The sequence below is a fragment of the Monopterus albus genome, unplaced genomic scaffold, assembly GCF_001952655.1.
Source record: "Monopterus albus unplaced genomic scaffold, M_albus_1.0 scaffold12.1, whole genome shotgun sequence".
NCBI classification, from domain to species: Eukaryota; Metazoa; Chordata; class Actinopteri; order Synbranchiformes; family Synbranchidae; genus Monopterus; species Monopterus albus.
In genome coordinates, this window is record NW_018127892.1 from 4,171,648 (window position 1) to 4,186,072 (window position 14,425).

The following is a 14,425-nucleotide window of genomic DNA, read 5'->3' on the forward strand; positions in this document are numbered from 1 at the left end:
AAATGCAAACATTAATTTCAATTCTGTGTGGTTAGACTTTTCTACGGTAGTACAGCCCTATTCTTTACAAGTTCAAATGGACATTTGTGGGTAAAATGACCCTCATTTCCTTTAAGCTTACCGTTTGGAATCATTTACCAAGTTGTACTTGAACAGATCACAGAAAGCAAAGTGCAGCACATATCAGAACCTGCAGCTCACAGCTGCTTCCTTTAAGTGTGCCCATGGAGCAGCACTATGAAAACTGATACAAAGACTTTAAGCAGGATTATCTGATTTTAGTAGGACAGGTAAGACTCTTCACCTCTGGCATCTGTCCTCCTGTATGGGAAAGCTGCAGCTTGAAAATAAAAGTGCTCTAATGGGGGAGGGTGTTTGAACACTGATGAGAAGCATATGCTGTCTGCTTGTGTGTAATTACCCCAGTCACCCCTCCATTCCTCCCTCTTCTCCAACCGACCAAGGCTCTGGAAAACCTTCACAGCCCCGGTATAGCTGGCCGGGGGAGGGATGGTGGGCGGTGGGCTGCACTAACACACATTTTGTCCATGTTTGACATGCACTGCCCTTGGGCACCTTATAAACTTCCAGGATTGCAAAGAAGTCTTAGTGGCTTACAAAGAGGCGTGACAGTGCTGTCAGTGTTTACCGGCATTCATGAAGAGAAGACAAGGACTTGAAAGCCTCCACAGTTGAGAAATAGACTAAGACTGAATTAGAAATGTAAGCTTGACACGTGTCTACCAGTTCTGTATCATTAGTCTCACAAAGATGCTTCAGAATGGTGTTTGACAATTGGAATAACAAGCACAGACAAACAGAAACCATGAGGGTCGTCACTGGAATAACCTGTAATGAAAAGATTGTGTTTATGGACAGCAGTGTTCTACAGCAAAAACAGTGTGTTCTCTGTGTATTGGTTAATGTTTACTGTTTCACAGATTGGCCCCAGAAGGCATCCAAGAAATTGTCAGGCCCTGACAGGCTCTTATCCATCATGTTGTGGTCTGCTGCTGCTTGAGAAAGTCACACAGTAGAAAATGCTGACTACAGCTGCAGAAAATGATGATTCTGTGTGCATTCAAACTCTGGCCAGATTAAAGCAATGTATGTAAAACAAAAGCAAATCATTGTACAGTAGTTTTGTTGACTTTGGTGAAACATTCAGACAAGTTAGACCTGTAGGTCTTATCTGATTGGGATGGATAGTTATTGGCACAGATTGCTGCACAGTGTTTCAACCAGAACAGTTCTCATTAATATGATTTGATTTTGTTTTCTGTAAAAGTCTTTTACTTTCAACGATATACATTTCCACCCTTGCAGATATCGGTCCTGTGTCCATTACTACTGACCCAAAGAAGTTCCAGCAGGATCTGCAAGAGCTGTTTGTCCAGGTGGGACCCAGGACACACAGAATCATTATTCTACAGGACTAGGACCCCTGTATTGTCTCACGTTAGTCCAGAATATAGCTACTGTACATGGACGGCCATTGTTTAAAGCTAGCCCGTGTAACGTTTACCGAACAGCAGTCACTATGGCCACACATATTACACTGCTATAATGCAGTGTAATAGTAGTATAGTTAGAGAAGAGTCTTAAAATCAGCAAGTAGACTCAGGAATGTAACTTAAACTACAGTGTCTATCTGAAGTTTGCTAACATTAGCCATCATAAGATACTGGTTGCATCAGACCAAGTGAGGCTGTAGTGCTGAAACCCCTGACTATTAATTTGAACAAGGGTGCTCTCAGGCGTTACACTGTGAAGCTTTAGTGAGTATTAGGGTTTAAATATTTCTTTTACCTGTATTATTCCCAACTGGGAAACTAAAGGATTTACTAGTATAGGATAAGTCTGAATGATGTTCAAAATGAGATAGTTAGAGATGATTTCTTCCAGCAGTGTTTGATCGTGTGTGATTCTGTCACCCAGGGTGGGGGTGACTGCCCTGAAATGAGTTTAGGAGCCATAAAGAAAGCCTTGGAGGTTTCCCTGCCTGGTTCCTTCATCTATGTCTTCACTGACGCAAGAGCCAAAGACTACCGCCTGAAAAGAGATGTTCTGCAGCTGGTTCAGCTCCGTCAATCACAGGTACCGTACAAGCCAATAGGGTTGTGCAGGATCTTACAGCTTAGTGCTAGAGACTGTGTCAGTCCAATTAGTATTTGACAAAATGTCAAATATCAGTGCCATTCATCGCACATATGATGGAGCTTCCTCCTTTACTATAGTTACAGTATGTTAAAATGGTGCAAATAATATGTATGCAAGCATTTCCTTAGTTTTGTCTAAGTCTCTCATAATGATGTAAAATCTGTTGATCTGATGCTAGCAGGAAAATGATGTAAAGATCTAAAGCTGGCCCACAGAGATTTGAGTATCTTTGCTTTCATCACATGCACATGTAACAAAAGCAGTACAGTGCCAGACTGTGAAAGGCCAGTGAAGTTCAGAGATGCTCCTTTGAGCAGGAGAAGTCACTAAGGCCCTTCCCCTATGTGAAGCATGACAATGAGTATTAGCATCTCTTTGGAGTCAGCTGAAAGCGAGTTTGTAAAAAGCAAAGACTGAACAGTAGTAATCCTCTTAACGCTGCTGCCCTCTTCATTCCCAGGTGGTATTTGTGTTAACTGGGGACTGTGGGGACCGCTCTCAGCCAGGCTACAGGGCCTATGAAGAGATCGCTGCCACCTCCTCCGGACAAATCTTTCACTTGGACAAGCAGCAGGTCAACGAGGTGAGAGCACAACAGAGTACATTGCAATGTAAATGAGACCATGACAATTCAATTACTTTCACAAGGCCATAAAGTATTTCTCAGTGGTGTATATAAATATGAAAAGGGTTTTATTGGTTAATAATGGAGCACTGCAGGAGCAGGACAGGAACAAGCCCCATCTGACCCCACTGTTGTAATAATAGTGATTTTTCACTTAGTGTAAATGATTCCAAAGCTGATGTTGAACTTCCTGGTCCTGTGATACGGCTGACTGATAACGGAAGCAGTGTGTAACAGAAGTCCTGTTTAAAGAGGCCAAAGACAGCGGGGCTCACTTCCCAGGCAGATGTAAAAGAAGCCAGAGTTTCCTCTGGAAGAGACACTGGTATCCTGCACAGGAGATGGCTGGGCAGCACTGAGATGGAGCCAACAGCTCTGTACACCGGTGCCCCCCTTGTCTGTTTCCTGTCAAGTCGTGCATGCATGTAGCTAAACATGCAGCACCCGTGTATGGAGCAGCTCAGCTCATTATCACTCTATACTCCTGGCAGCTGTTCAAGGAGTGTTTGAATGTCATTTCATGTTGCAGTGTTAAGGGAATAGGAGACCAATTTTGCTCCAGCCCTCACACCTCAACCCCAGATGGCTTGTTGCTGAAGTAGCCTAAAATACTTTGACATGTTCTTAGTGTACTGTTACATGTAAACATATGCATACTTACGAAAACATTTTTCTTGGACCCACATTGAGTTACTGAATGTCAGACACTTTTAGGCCTGTGTGATTATAGCTCTTGGGGGCATGCTTTTACCAAATTAATCCAAAGCCTCTAATCCCTAAAAATGTCCAAAGTACTACAAATCTAACCATAATATGCTTTATTAATAGCAGTTTATTAAAGTGTGGCCAAATCAAATATACCAAGTCTTTTTGTGGTCACCAGGCACGAGAGTGGAGAGAAAACAGACTGCTTATTTTACTCTCTAATCCTAGTAGATGATCTGTCATGGCTTCCCTCCTTCCAACACAGCTGCCCAGTGGAGTTGGCTCCAAGTCCTCACACAACAGCTTATTGTCAGCTTTGGCCTCTTTACACTTTTTAAATTTGACAGGTCATGATCCACTAGAGAATCTGCTAACAAGAGCATGGATAAAAAATCATGTTAATGTGCTGTCGAACCTGGGCCGTGATCTCTGCTTTTTTATGGCAATGATACCATCTTTAGTCACTGGTAGCCTGAAACACTGATCAAAAATGAGGGCTGTGGTGTTTTATTTTCCAGATAATGTCCGCTCTGTTTTCACACAGTAACAGGGTTTTAAAGAAGAATGTAATGAAGTTCCAGTTTTGCAGCATAGTATATAACCAGTTGTTTTGTGTTTCTGCCTAAAAGCTGCACATACACTCAACCCGAGTGTCTTGAAGAATCATTTATAACACTGCCCTCATGGTTTCCTCATTATGTGGACACAGCAGTGTGTTTGGGGACTGGAAATGGTTGTCAGTCATAAAATGAATCCCAGGTAGTATTTGTTCTTAGTTGTGTTCCTGAATGTGCTAAACAAATTGCACCATCTATGATATAGCTGCCTCTCTCTGACCCAGGTCACTTGTAACAGGCAAAGCCACTGTAGGAGTGTTCAAACTCCCGCTGAGAAGGAGCAGGGGGTCCACCTGGGACCGATTTGCTCTAACAACCTTGACTTGTAGCAGGACATTTTCCTGCAAATGTCAGCCATTGTGACATCTAAAAATGGGCATGGAATGACCCCTGTTCTGCATTGTATTTCCTCTGCAAGTAATTTACTGACCCCTGTTCTCTGGGAGATCTGAGTGACCACAGCATTGTATTTCCTCTGCAAGTAATTTACCTGGATAAGTGACTGGATTACAGCATTACCTCAGCCTTAGTGAAACCTTCTTCTCTGGCTCCACCTGTCATGCTTCTATGAATACCAGAGGGGGGTCCTTTCTGTAACAGCCCTGTAAGTGTGTTCATGTGAGACACACTGAATGAGGTTTGACAGGATTCACAATCCTCTACCGTCCCTGTGGTTGAACCAGGGAACGAGACCTACCGTGTCCCAAACAGCTAGTCATTGTATCCCCACTTTATTTTATCTGAGGTCTCCTCTCTGCTCTCTTGCAGAAGGCCTAGGCACAACTGTGGGGCAGATGTAGGTCACTTCTGCTGGTGATAGCTGCACATGTGGCAGACATTACAGCTGTTTCCAGCTGTAAAATTGTGAGAGGAACCAATTGCTGTCAGCACCCAGCAGACCTGATGGATAAACAATGGAGGACTGATAATTAAATTAACAAAGGCTTTCCTTGTTCGTTTCCTTGTAAATGTCTTACGTGATGCAGTTGGCTCCGACTCCAAGTGAAGAAATGTTTTCAATTTGTCTCAATGCAGACGCAGCTCAGCTATAATACCTCTGAATATGAGGTCAAAACAAATACTAGACAGCAGTTGCTTGTTAAGTATTTGGAAGATGGAAGACATTTGGTCCATTGTGGCCACTGAAATGAGACTCTGTGAAATGTCAGTGGGTTTTACTGCTTCTGTTTTCATTTTATAGAAAACAAAAGATAACTGTAGTCTTTATCAATACCATAATAAATGTTTATAGCATGAAGGTCAGGCACCTGTCACAACTGAAATTCTATAGTGTGTCCTATTTATCTGGAAAGCTGGTGTGTTAAAGTCTTTCATTATTTCAGACTTCAGATAATCTTTGACCGTTGGAATGAGTCATATGAGAAGCGAGCCTCCTGAAGCCCTAATGTGTCATTGTGCGGCCTCATTTGACTTTTCAAGCTTAAACGATGGAACAGCAAAGTGGCAAACATCCAGCCATTTCTGTCCATAACTGATCCTGCACATCAGTCAAGTTGATGGTGTTAAATACACAGTTTAATTGTATTTTTAAAACAAAGGCATGTCCCGCCTTCTGTCATGAGGAACAAGCCTTATGATTCATGAAAGCTGTGGTGCAGGAGGGCGACTGCTGCCTGACAGACTTCCACTGTGAGAGACTCTCTTCTGGGAATACATGCTTGAGAGTGCAGAAAACTGTATATTATCAGTTTGACAGTCAAGCTTTTTATTTTTCCTTTGTTTAATCAAAACTCCTCTGAGGAATCCTCTTGAGATGAAAATCTGAAGATAAAGAGCAGCCTGCTGCTGAGGCAGGGAAGGGGTTGGTGAGGGCTTTCAGGAAAAGACCACAGTCTTTTCCTTCCCATCTTCCCTTTGTCTTTCTAAGTTGAGATGTGATTTCTGGCAGTTTGTAGATGACGAGGCTCAGCTTCTCCCAGCGGTGAATGTGTCTCCTGACACATGTTGCTCAGCTGTGATTCACTGATACTGTTTTCCCCTGTTTTAGGTTTTAAAATGGGTCGAAGAGACCGTTCAGGCCATGAAGGTCCACTTGCTGTCCTCCAACCATGATAGTGCCCAGGAGAACAAGTGGGAAGTGCCATTTGACCCCAGCCTCAGAGAGGTCACTGTGTCACTCAGTGGACCAACACCACAAATCGAACTCAGCGATCCCTTTGGTAGACAGCAATTTACTTTCCTGCTACATTAATCGACAATATTTCTGTCCCCCCCAAAACAAGGGAGACACATTTTCCATAGAAAAAGTTACTTGTGTTCATCTTGCAGGTCGTGTAGTTGGTTTGGAGCATGGCCTTAAAGAGCTGCTGAACATTCCCAACTCAGCCCGTGTCATCAGCCTGAAGTTTCCCAGACCAGGGGCTTGGAACCTAAAGGTAAATAATTCATAAGTATTTGATTGAGTATTTAATCACAGTAGCTAAATTGAATACAATTGCTTTCTTTCTAAAGGTGAGTTGCAGTGGGCGGCATACTCTGAGAGTCACAGGAGTCAGCAGTCTAGACTTCCGGGCTGGCTTTTCCACCGTAGCTGTTTCTGAGTTCAACCTCACCCGGGAAAGGCCAATAAAAGGTGCTGAACATGTTTCTTTTATTTTTAAGAGTTAAAACATGCAAAAAGAGGACTTCGTGGTGATCTTTCTTTGTGTCCCCCAGGACTTCCAGCCCATGTTTTGCTGAAATGTACAGGCCTGAAGCCTCCAGGTCGGCTGAGCCATGTGGAGCTGATATCTGGTTCAGGCCGCTCTTTGCGCACAATTCCCGTACCTATGCCCCCTGACCTCGGCCAACAAGGACTGTGGAGTCTTCCAGAGTTCCGCACCCCATCCCAGAGCTTCTTCATAAAGGTGACAGGCAAAGACGAGGAGGGCTACCGCTTCCAGAGGCTGTCAAGTGTCTCCTACACCAACATTATTCCAGGCACGACAACCCCCTCTCCGAAGGCACATCCCACCAAATCCACTCCACGGTGTTTCGCACAACTCATTAATCCTTCTGGTGACCTTTAACCTTAGTTTCCTCTCTTGTGTAGATCCCCCAGCTGTGAGCATGCCCGATGAGGTAGAGGGCTTCTACATGCAGCCTGCTGTGATTGGCTGCTCAGTGGAGAGTGACATACCCTACAGGCTAAGATTCACCAGACGTGGGATTCCAGTGGGAGAGGAGAAGGTCTTTCAGTAAGTCTCTCCTTTATGTGCTCAGCATTCTGCAACACTTGTGGCCATTACCTGCTCTAAAAAAACACTAATTAGGTCTCTCACATACTCTTATTTCTGAGCACATCTGTAAAGGTTTAGTGCTGCATGACCCTTGGTTTTTATTGGCTTATCTCTCAGGAAACAGGTAAACACAATTCGGAGAACATTACATATTTGACTGTGTCATGATGAAAACAAAGTGCCTATTCTTTCTTGGCCGGTTCTCTGCTTTGAATTACATTCATGAAGTGAAGCTGACTTGTAGTAAACTATTCTTGGAGTGTGTGTGTGTGTGTGTGTGTGTGTGTGTGTGTGTGTGTGTGTGTGTGTGTGTCAGAGATACTAATTATGATATAAAGCAGGATCTTGTTGCTATTGTCGAACATCAGCCAATGAACCAAACATGTCTTTGTATCAGGAATTCTGCCATAACATCGTGGGAGATTGCCTACACATTAGCTGAGGATGAAGGCCTGTATGAGTGCATAGCACAGAGCAGTGCAGGCCAGGGACGTGCCATAACACAGTTCACTGTTAGAGGTATGTCACACACACATACAGCAATGCAAGTGCACACACACTTCATAACCTGTTTTGATCACATGCATCACAGTTACGGCACAGCTTTTAAATAAATTACAGCCTTTTTTAAATCTCAGATTTATGGCTAAAACGTCAACATGACAAAGCATGCCAGCACAAACATTTGTATTAAAGCATTAACTTTTATTGCTCACTGCTGATAACACCAGTTTGATGTTTTGGTTGTGCTTTCACTAAAACAGAGCCGCCTCCGGTCCTGAAGCCAGCAGTGAATGTGACTTCCTCTGTGGGAGGCATTGCTGTGCTGCACTGCCAGGTAGAAGGCTCCATGCGCCACAACTTGACCTGGCATCGAGCGGGTCATATCATCCGGGCCCTCACAGGGAGGGTGAAGCTGTTGTCCGACTTGTCCCTGCAAATCAGTGGCGTGCGGCCTCAGGATGCTGGGGAGTACCACTGTGTGGCCACTAATGCTGATGGAGACAGCAGAATCACCGTGTGGCTGTTCGTTCCAGGTACAGAAGGACAATACCCTGCAGGACGTCTGCTTAAACGCTTAGCATGCCAGGCCCTCGTGGTCTCTCTCAGGCCCCTGTGATCTGGTCTCCATTAGTGGCTTCACCTCCTTACAGTCAGATTGAACCACGTCTTTGTCAGAAAATGTTTTTCATCATCCAGAATTGATGCATGTTGAAAAATGTGGCTTTAATTGTGGGCATGTTTTGAATGAGTTTCAAAAGCAGCCAAATTAATGTGGAATGTCTCCTCACTATGATCCCCCAGTCATGATGTCAGGCATGGAGTGCTTGGTATTGCATTGCAGCCCACATCATCAGGAGTTTACTGCTGTTAAACCTGCACAGTATAGGGACGTTATAAATGTCATCATGGAATGGTGACGACACCCTGAGGCCTCCTCAACTTCTTTTGCCTCTTATTGTAGAGGCTCCTTCTGTGGTGGTTCACCCCCAGAGCCAGGCTTTCTTCCGAGGGGATGAGATCCGACTCATCTGCTCAGCATCCGGCTACCCCCCTCCCCAGCTCTTCTGGAGCCATGGAAACCTGTTCCTCAATAATCGGCCGCGGTAAGGGAACTCTCGGCCCACTCAGCACCTCTGGCACAGAGGACTCCAAGATCATTACATTCTACTTTACCTGCATGCACCATTGCCATTTGTAGTTTGAATCACTTTGGATATTTACATCTACTAAAGCAACAGCTTTTTGCCAAACCATAAGGACGTTATATGTTTGTGTAAATAATGTATTCAGTGAAAAAAGACATGACACCCAAGAGTAGCAGTAAGGTTTAGAAATCAGTTTTCATTGTACATGTGCACATGAAATTGCAAAATGTTAATAACCTAAAATTCTGCTGATTGCGTGGTATAGGTTGAGTCTAAACCAGTATGGGGCTCTGACCATTAGCGGGGCCCTTCCAGAGGATGCTGGGAACTACACATGTCTGGCAACCAATGAGGTTGGGACTGCCTCTCAGTCTGTGTCACTTACTTATGCAGGTAAGTCAACAAATCTTTATAAATGTCAAGTTGAAGTTCAAATGAAGACGTGGTTCGGTACTGAATAATTATTTCTCTTGGCATTAATGTTCAGGCTTAAAATGAGGTTCCACATTTATCTCCGTGTTGTTGACTGTTCCTCAACAGCATTTGATTTGAATAAATCATTGTGAGTAGTGCATGAGTTTGAGTAGAGCACACACAACTGAGTGTGGCCACATGCTGTCCTGTCTCACACAATAAGATATTTCTCTCCTTGTTTTGTGAGCACTGACAGTTGTAGGCCTGAAGTTTCAGTCACGGCTGTCAGTTATTGGTTGGCTGAAGCCTCAACACTGACAGACTGTGACAGCCTCTTCCTTATACACACTTTTGTTTCTGAATGTCATTTTTAACAACATTGATCTGTCAAAGCAGCCATTGCTTTGTAAGATAGAGCTTCCCTTTGGTTCAGCTTAGCTGTCTACCTATTCCAAAAGCAGCTATTCATACTGTATGGACATGGAAGTGTAGTGCTTTTTTTGTTTGTTTGTTTTGTTTTTTTTACATTTAGCTCACGTTTTTCTGCAGCCTGTGCTTGTTTAAGCCAACATTGCACAGTATTACTATTATTTCTACCTATAGTAGCATAGTATGCACATTTGGTAAATTGCTATGAAATAAATATCCTCACCATGGTGAAATGCATCGTAAACGGCCCTTTTGTATCTCCAGAGGTGCCTAGAATAACAGTGGTGCAGCAGGCTGTACTTGTGTCTGTTGGCGGTGATGCTACTCTGGAGTGTCAAGCCACAGGTGTTCCCTCTCCCCTTGTCCACTGGTTCAAAGGTAAGATAAGGTCAAACACAGCGTGTTCATTAATATGACTGGACTGTGTTAGAGACCAACAGGTTTATGGTTTTGTGCTCCCAGGTGAGATCAACGTGGGTTCTGCTCCATTTGTTGAGCAGGATGTACACCGTGGGACTTTGCACATTCGAGAGGTGCAGGAGGTTGATGCTGGTCAATACAGCTGTGTGGCCAGCAGCTCTGCTGGAACTTCCACTGGCACTGTCACTCTGGAGATTGGAGGTGAAAGCAAACTTCGCTGGTTCACGCAAAACATATTTTTCTGTCAAATTTACATAAAGAAAAATGTCATCTTTTACCAATCATGTCTCCACAGCGGGCCCATTGTTCTCAGAGGTACCAGTTGATGTTACGGCTAATGTGGGGGAGAATATCACCCTCCCATGCGTTGCCCGAGGTCTCCCACAGCCGACAGTGACCTGGCACAGACAGGACGGCAGACAGATTCTTACAAGGACAGACAGCCACAGTCGAACAGTGCAGCTGGAGAACGGACATCTTCTAATCCAGAGTGAGTTCTCCATGAAACACTATCATGGCAATGATCTGTGGTTTACAGTGCGGGCTAATGCAGCTTCATGGTTGCCTTGCACTGACTGGCATGACTGAAATTTTGTGAGTGATTATATATAGAAGAGATACAGCCTTTCATATCAAATTCAGCTAACATTTTCTTAAGAAAGTGAGGCAACAGTTTGCCATTGCACTAGATGTAACTGGTAAAGTAATAGTGTATAAATGGCTCTCAAAACATTAATAAATCTCTCTTCTGCTAAAACCTCTGCTTCCGTTCTGTGGAGGACTCACCTAATAAGTGCCACATAAATTTAATACTATGAATCATTCTGCAAGAATAATCTAGTAGTACTCTCCCTGTGTCCATTTATTTCTCTTTCGCTGTGATACTGTATTCTCATCAGGGCAAGGGGAATTAATTTGTGAACTCTGGAGGCCTTATAGCCTGCAATATGAACAATCTTAGTCATTGAAGCTGACTCTGTGTGCTGCTGAGACTAAATGTTTATAGTGTGCATAATGTTATATTAGAGAGGAACTCACACATTTGCGAGGGCTGCTCCTGTCACTGTTTCCATTTGTGGCTGCTGTCTGACTTAATTAGTTAAATCTGTTGCAGATGACTTTATTTTTTATTTTGATATTTTTTTACCTGCCACTGTTAGAAAATGCTTTTATCTGTACTGTGTGTACACACAAATGCCACCATGTTTTGCCATCCTGCTCCTCGCTTTTTGCTTTAATACTTAGTGTTTTATCATCACCTATTTAAGCATCAGCCTGACTGGCTGAACACAAGACTTGAATCATATGCTGATCCTCCAACAGGGAACTCTTCTCTAGGGAATTTACTGAGTGGGACATGTGTGTCAGCAGGCTGGCAGCTGAGACAAACCCATTATTCCCATTATTTTCTATTTTTAACTCTTAATTACAGTGCAGTCAAACCAATAATACCACTTGTTACTGAGTGGGGCACTTAACTGCTATTTCTGATAAAGTGTTTTCTTGCTCAGAGAGAAGAGATCCTGTTTGTCTCAGATGTATAGAGTGTGATGTGTTTGACTGCAGGTGTCTGGCTGGATGATGAAGGACTGTACATCTGTGAGGCCAAGAACCAGTTTGAAACCATCACAACTGAGGCCAGAGTTAGTGTCACTGGACTGGGTAGGCTTGACTACACTCCTGTATTTTTTGTGCTATGTACGTCCAAAACTATTATACTGTATCAACTCTAAAGCTGACTGCAACCTTAAAATACATTTCCATGCTCCTATTTAGTATCTATGTTTTTACTCTTTTTTTTCATGTAGAACCCCCTCTCTTGGCCCAAGGTTCCCCGACCATCACCACTGGTATTGGTCAGTCCCTGAGTATTCCTTGCATGCTGTTGGATGGTATACCTCTTCCTGAAAGACACTGGTCCCAAAATGGGAAACCGGTAAGACTGCCTAGTATCCAACTCTGAAATACAGTATGTCTGGATCACATCTGTGTCCATGTGTGACAACAGTATTTTTTTGTACAGGTCCAGCTCAATGGGAGGATGTTCTTGAGAAGTGATGGTAGTCTGCACATTCAAAGAGCAACCCCAGAGGATGCTGGGACATATGTCTGCACTGCAGTGAACATAGCAGGCTCTGTGAACATCACAGTCAGTCTGGAGGTCCATGGTAAGAGACTACCTTTCAGGAATAATTAGATATTTTGAAAGCCTATTTGCTTTTTTTGTTAAGATTTGGGAAGACCAGCATGTTACTCACAGTAACTGTGATGCTGGCTTTGTATAAGTATGTTTTAGATTACGTTTGCCATTTTTATTTGACAGTGAGTAGCAGAGAGTCAAACAGGAAACATGGGGAGATGAGGCCAAACTGAATATATGGCATGCACCATAACCACTTGGCTATCCAGGGATTATACTGAAACGTGTTGGTCTTTCCATTAAAGTTACTCAGAACACTACACATGTTGCTGGACATTTTGTTTTCCAGTTTGTTTGTTTTTCTTGCCTGTGCAGCTTGACAGTGGGTGGAGTTGTGCCAGAACTTTGTGCTGTGGCTTGCAGATACTCCACAAAGACACTGGCACAGCCTACAAGTGATTCTACTAAATAAGCCCTTGTAAACCCACTAATTGTGCTGCTTTACATTTATATTTATGTACAAATTTAAACAAGATGCATGTTAATTTGGGAGCCATAGAGGTGCCAGTAGATGGATTTTTTTTTTCAACCAAGCTATGCTATTTTGATGTTTAGTGCCAATTAGTAGATATTAGTGTGCTAAGATGCTGTTGGTACAGTTTGAGTCAAAGTTCATCTAATTTTAACTTTCAGTGCGCCTCCGCTCCGCTCTGCACATACTGTACACTGCAGACATCTGTGGAAAGGCGTCACAACACACCACATACACAATAATGAAGAGGTGCACTCAAAAGCCGTTTTTCTGTCAAAATGATAACATGCCTTTAATCTTGTTGACCAGCTGTTTCCCCCTGCTTCCATGCTTTATGCTAAGCAAAGCTAACATTACCTGGCTCTAGCCTTATATTTAGCTTACTGACATGAAAGTGGCATCAGTATTCTCATCTACAGTAAGTCTTAGCCAGAAGGTATACAAGCCTGGTTCCCAAAATGTCAAACAATTCATGAAGTTCGTGTTCCTGATTCATCTACAGTAAGTCTCTAAACAATTCATGAAGTTCGTGTTCCTGAATACAGTTTCTCTGTGCCAGAGACATTAGCAAGTTTGGATCATAGATTTGGCAGTCAAGGCATCAAAGTGCTGACTCAAAATAGAAAACTAACTCAATGACTTGGCCACCTGCTGTCATTATAGTGAGAGGGTTCATTTCCCACATGGCTTGATGAAAGGGTCATTTTGTTTATTGGGACGTAATGACAGATAGGCCAGATTACAGTGCATCAGTGGTTTGTAATGAAGAGATGTTCTGATTTGTTTGGCTGACTAAAGCCAGTGACAATGCTGCAGGCATGCTTCTTTAAGGCCAGCTGTGTTTTGTGACCTACTTCTTCCACAGTGCCCCCTGAGATCAGTGCTGGTCCGTACCACTACATAGCCAATGAAGGCATAGCCATCACACTGTCATGCAAGGCTAATGGAGTTCCCAAGCCAAATGTTGTCTGGTCCAAGGTAGGACATCACACATCACATCTACTTTCCTAAATGACTGCTGTGGCTGCATCCCATAAACTCATGCATGACTAACTAGCTAGCTCTGATTCCCACAATATTATCTAGTGAGGATGACACTTGGCATCAAATCAGCTTAACATTAACCATCATTAACAGTTTGTAAATAACTGAAATAATAGCAATGCCAAACAAAAACAGAGACCAATATCCAGCATTGCAATGGTGATGAGATGTAGATATTTAATAGTGTTGGGTTTAGTTTTCAGCCAAACCAGTCATCAGTGGGCTATTAACATAATAAGCACTAGCATAATGACAGTAATGGCAACAGTAGTCACCTTCATCTAATGTATTACGATTTAGTGTAAATTAAAGTCATATCCCTCAGAAATATTCATTAATAATGAATGAAAAGGCTTTCAATTTTAAGTGTATTATGACTAAAGATTCCCTTTTATTTTCCACTAACACTCACCACTACCATTTACTTAGATATAACTAAATACATTTGATT

At 43.0% G+C, this 14,425-nt stretch overlaps 1 protein-coding gene across 1 annotated transcript in view; it reads left to right on the forward strand.

Annotated features, from left to right (window-relative positions):
* Positions 1–14,425, forward strand: part of hmcn2 (hemicentin 2) — a 49,664-nt gene that overhangs the window by 671 nt on the left and 34,568 nt on the right. Inside the window, 19 exon segments of the mRNA XM_020590424.1 lie at positions 1,327–1,397; positions 1,939–2,097; positions 2,621–2,743; positions 6,116–6,287; positions 6,397–6,503; positions 6,580–6,700; positions 6,784–7,047; positions 7,160–7,304; positions 7,744–7,865; positions 8,111–8,383; positions 8,812–8,953; positions 9,261–9,388; positions 10,103–10,216; positions 10,301–10,459; positions 10,554–10,748; positions 11,825–11,920; positions 12,067–12,194; positions 12,282–12,426; positions 13,796–13,908. Coding sequence (XP_020446080.1) covers positions 1,327–1,397; positions 1,939–2,097; positions 2,621–2,743; positions 6,116–6,287; positions 6,397–6,503; positions 6,580–6,700; positions 6,784–7,047; positions 7,160–7,304; positions 7,744–7,865; positions 8,111–8,383; positions 8,812–8,953; positions 9,261–9,388; positions 10,103–10,216; positions 10,301–10,459; positions 10,554–10,748; positions 11,825–11,920; positions 12,067–12,194; positions 12,282–12,426; positions 13,796–13,908 — 2,777 coding nt within the window.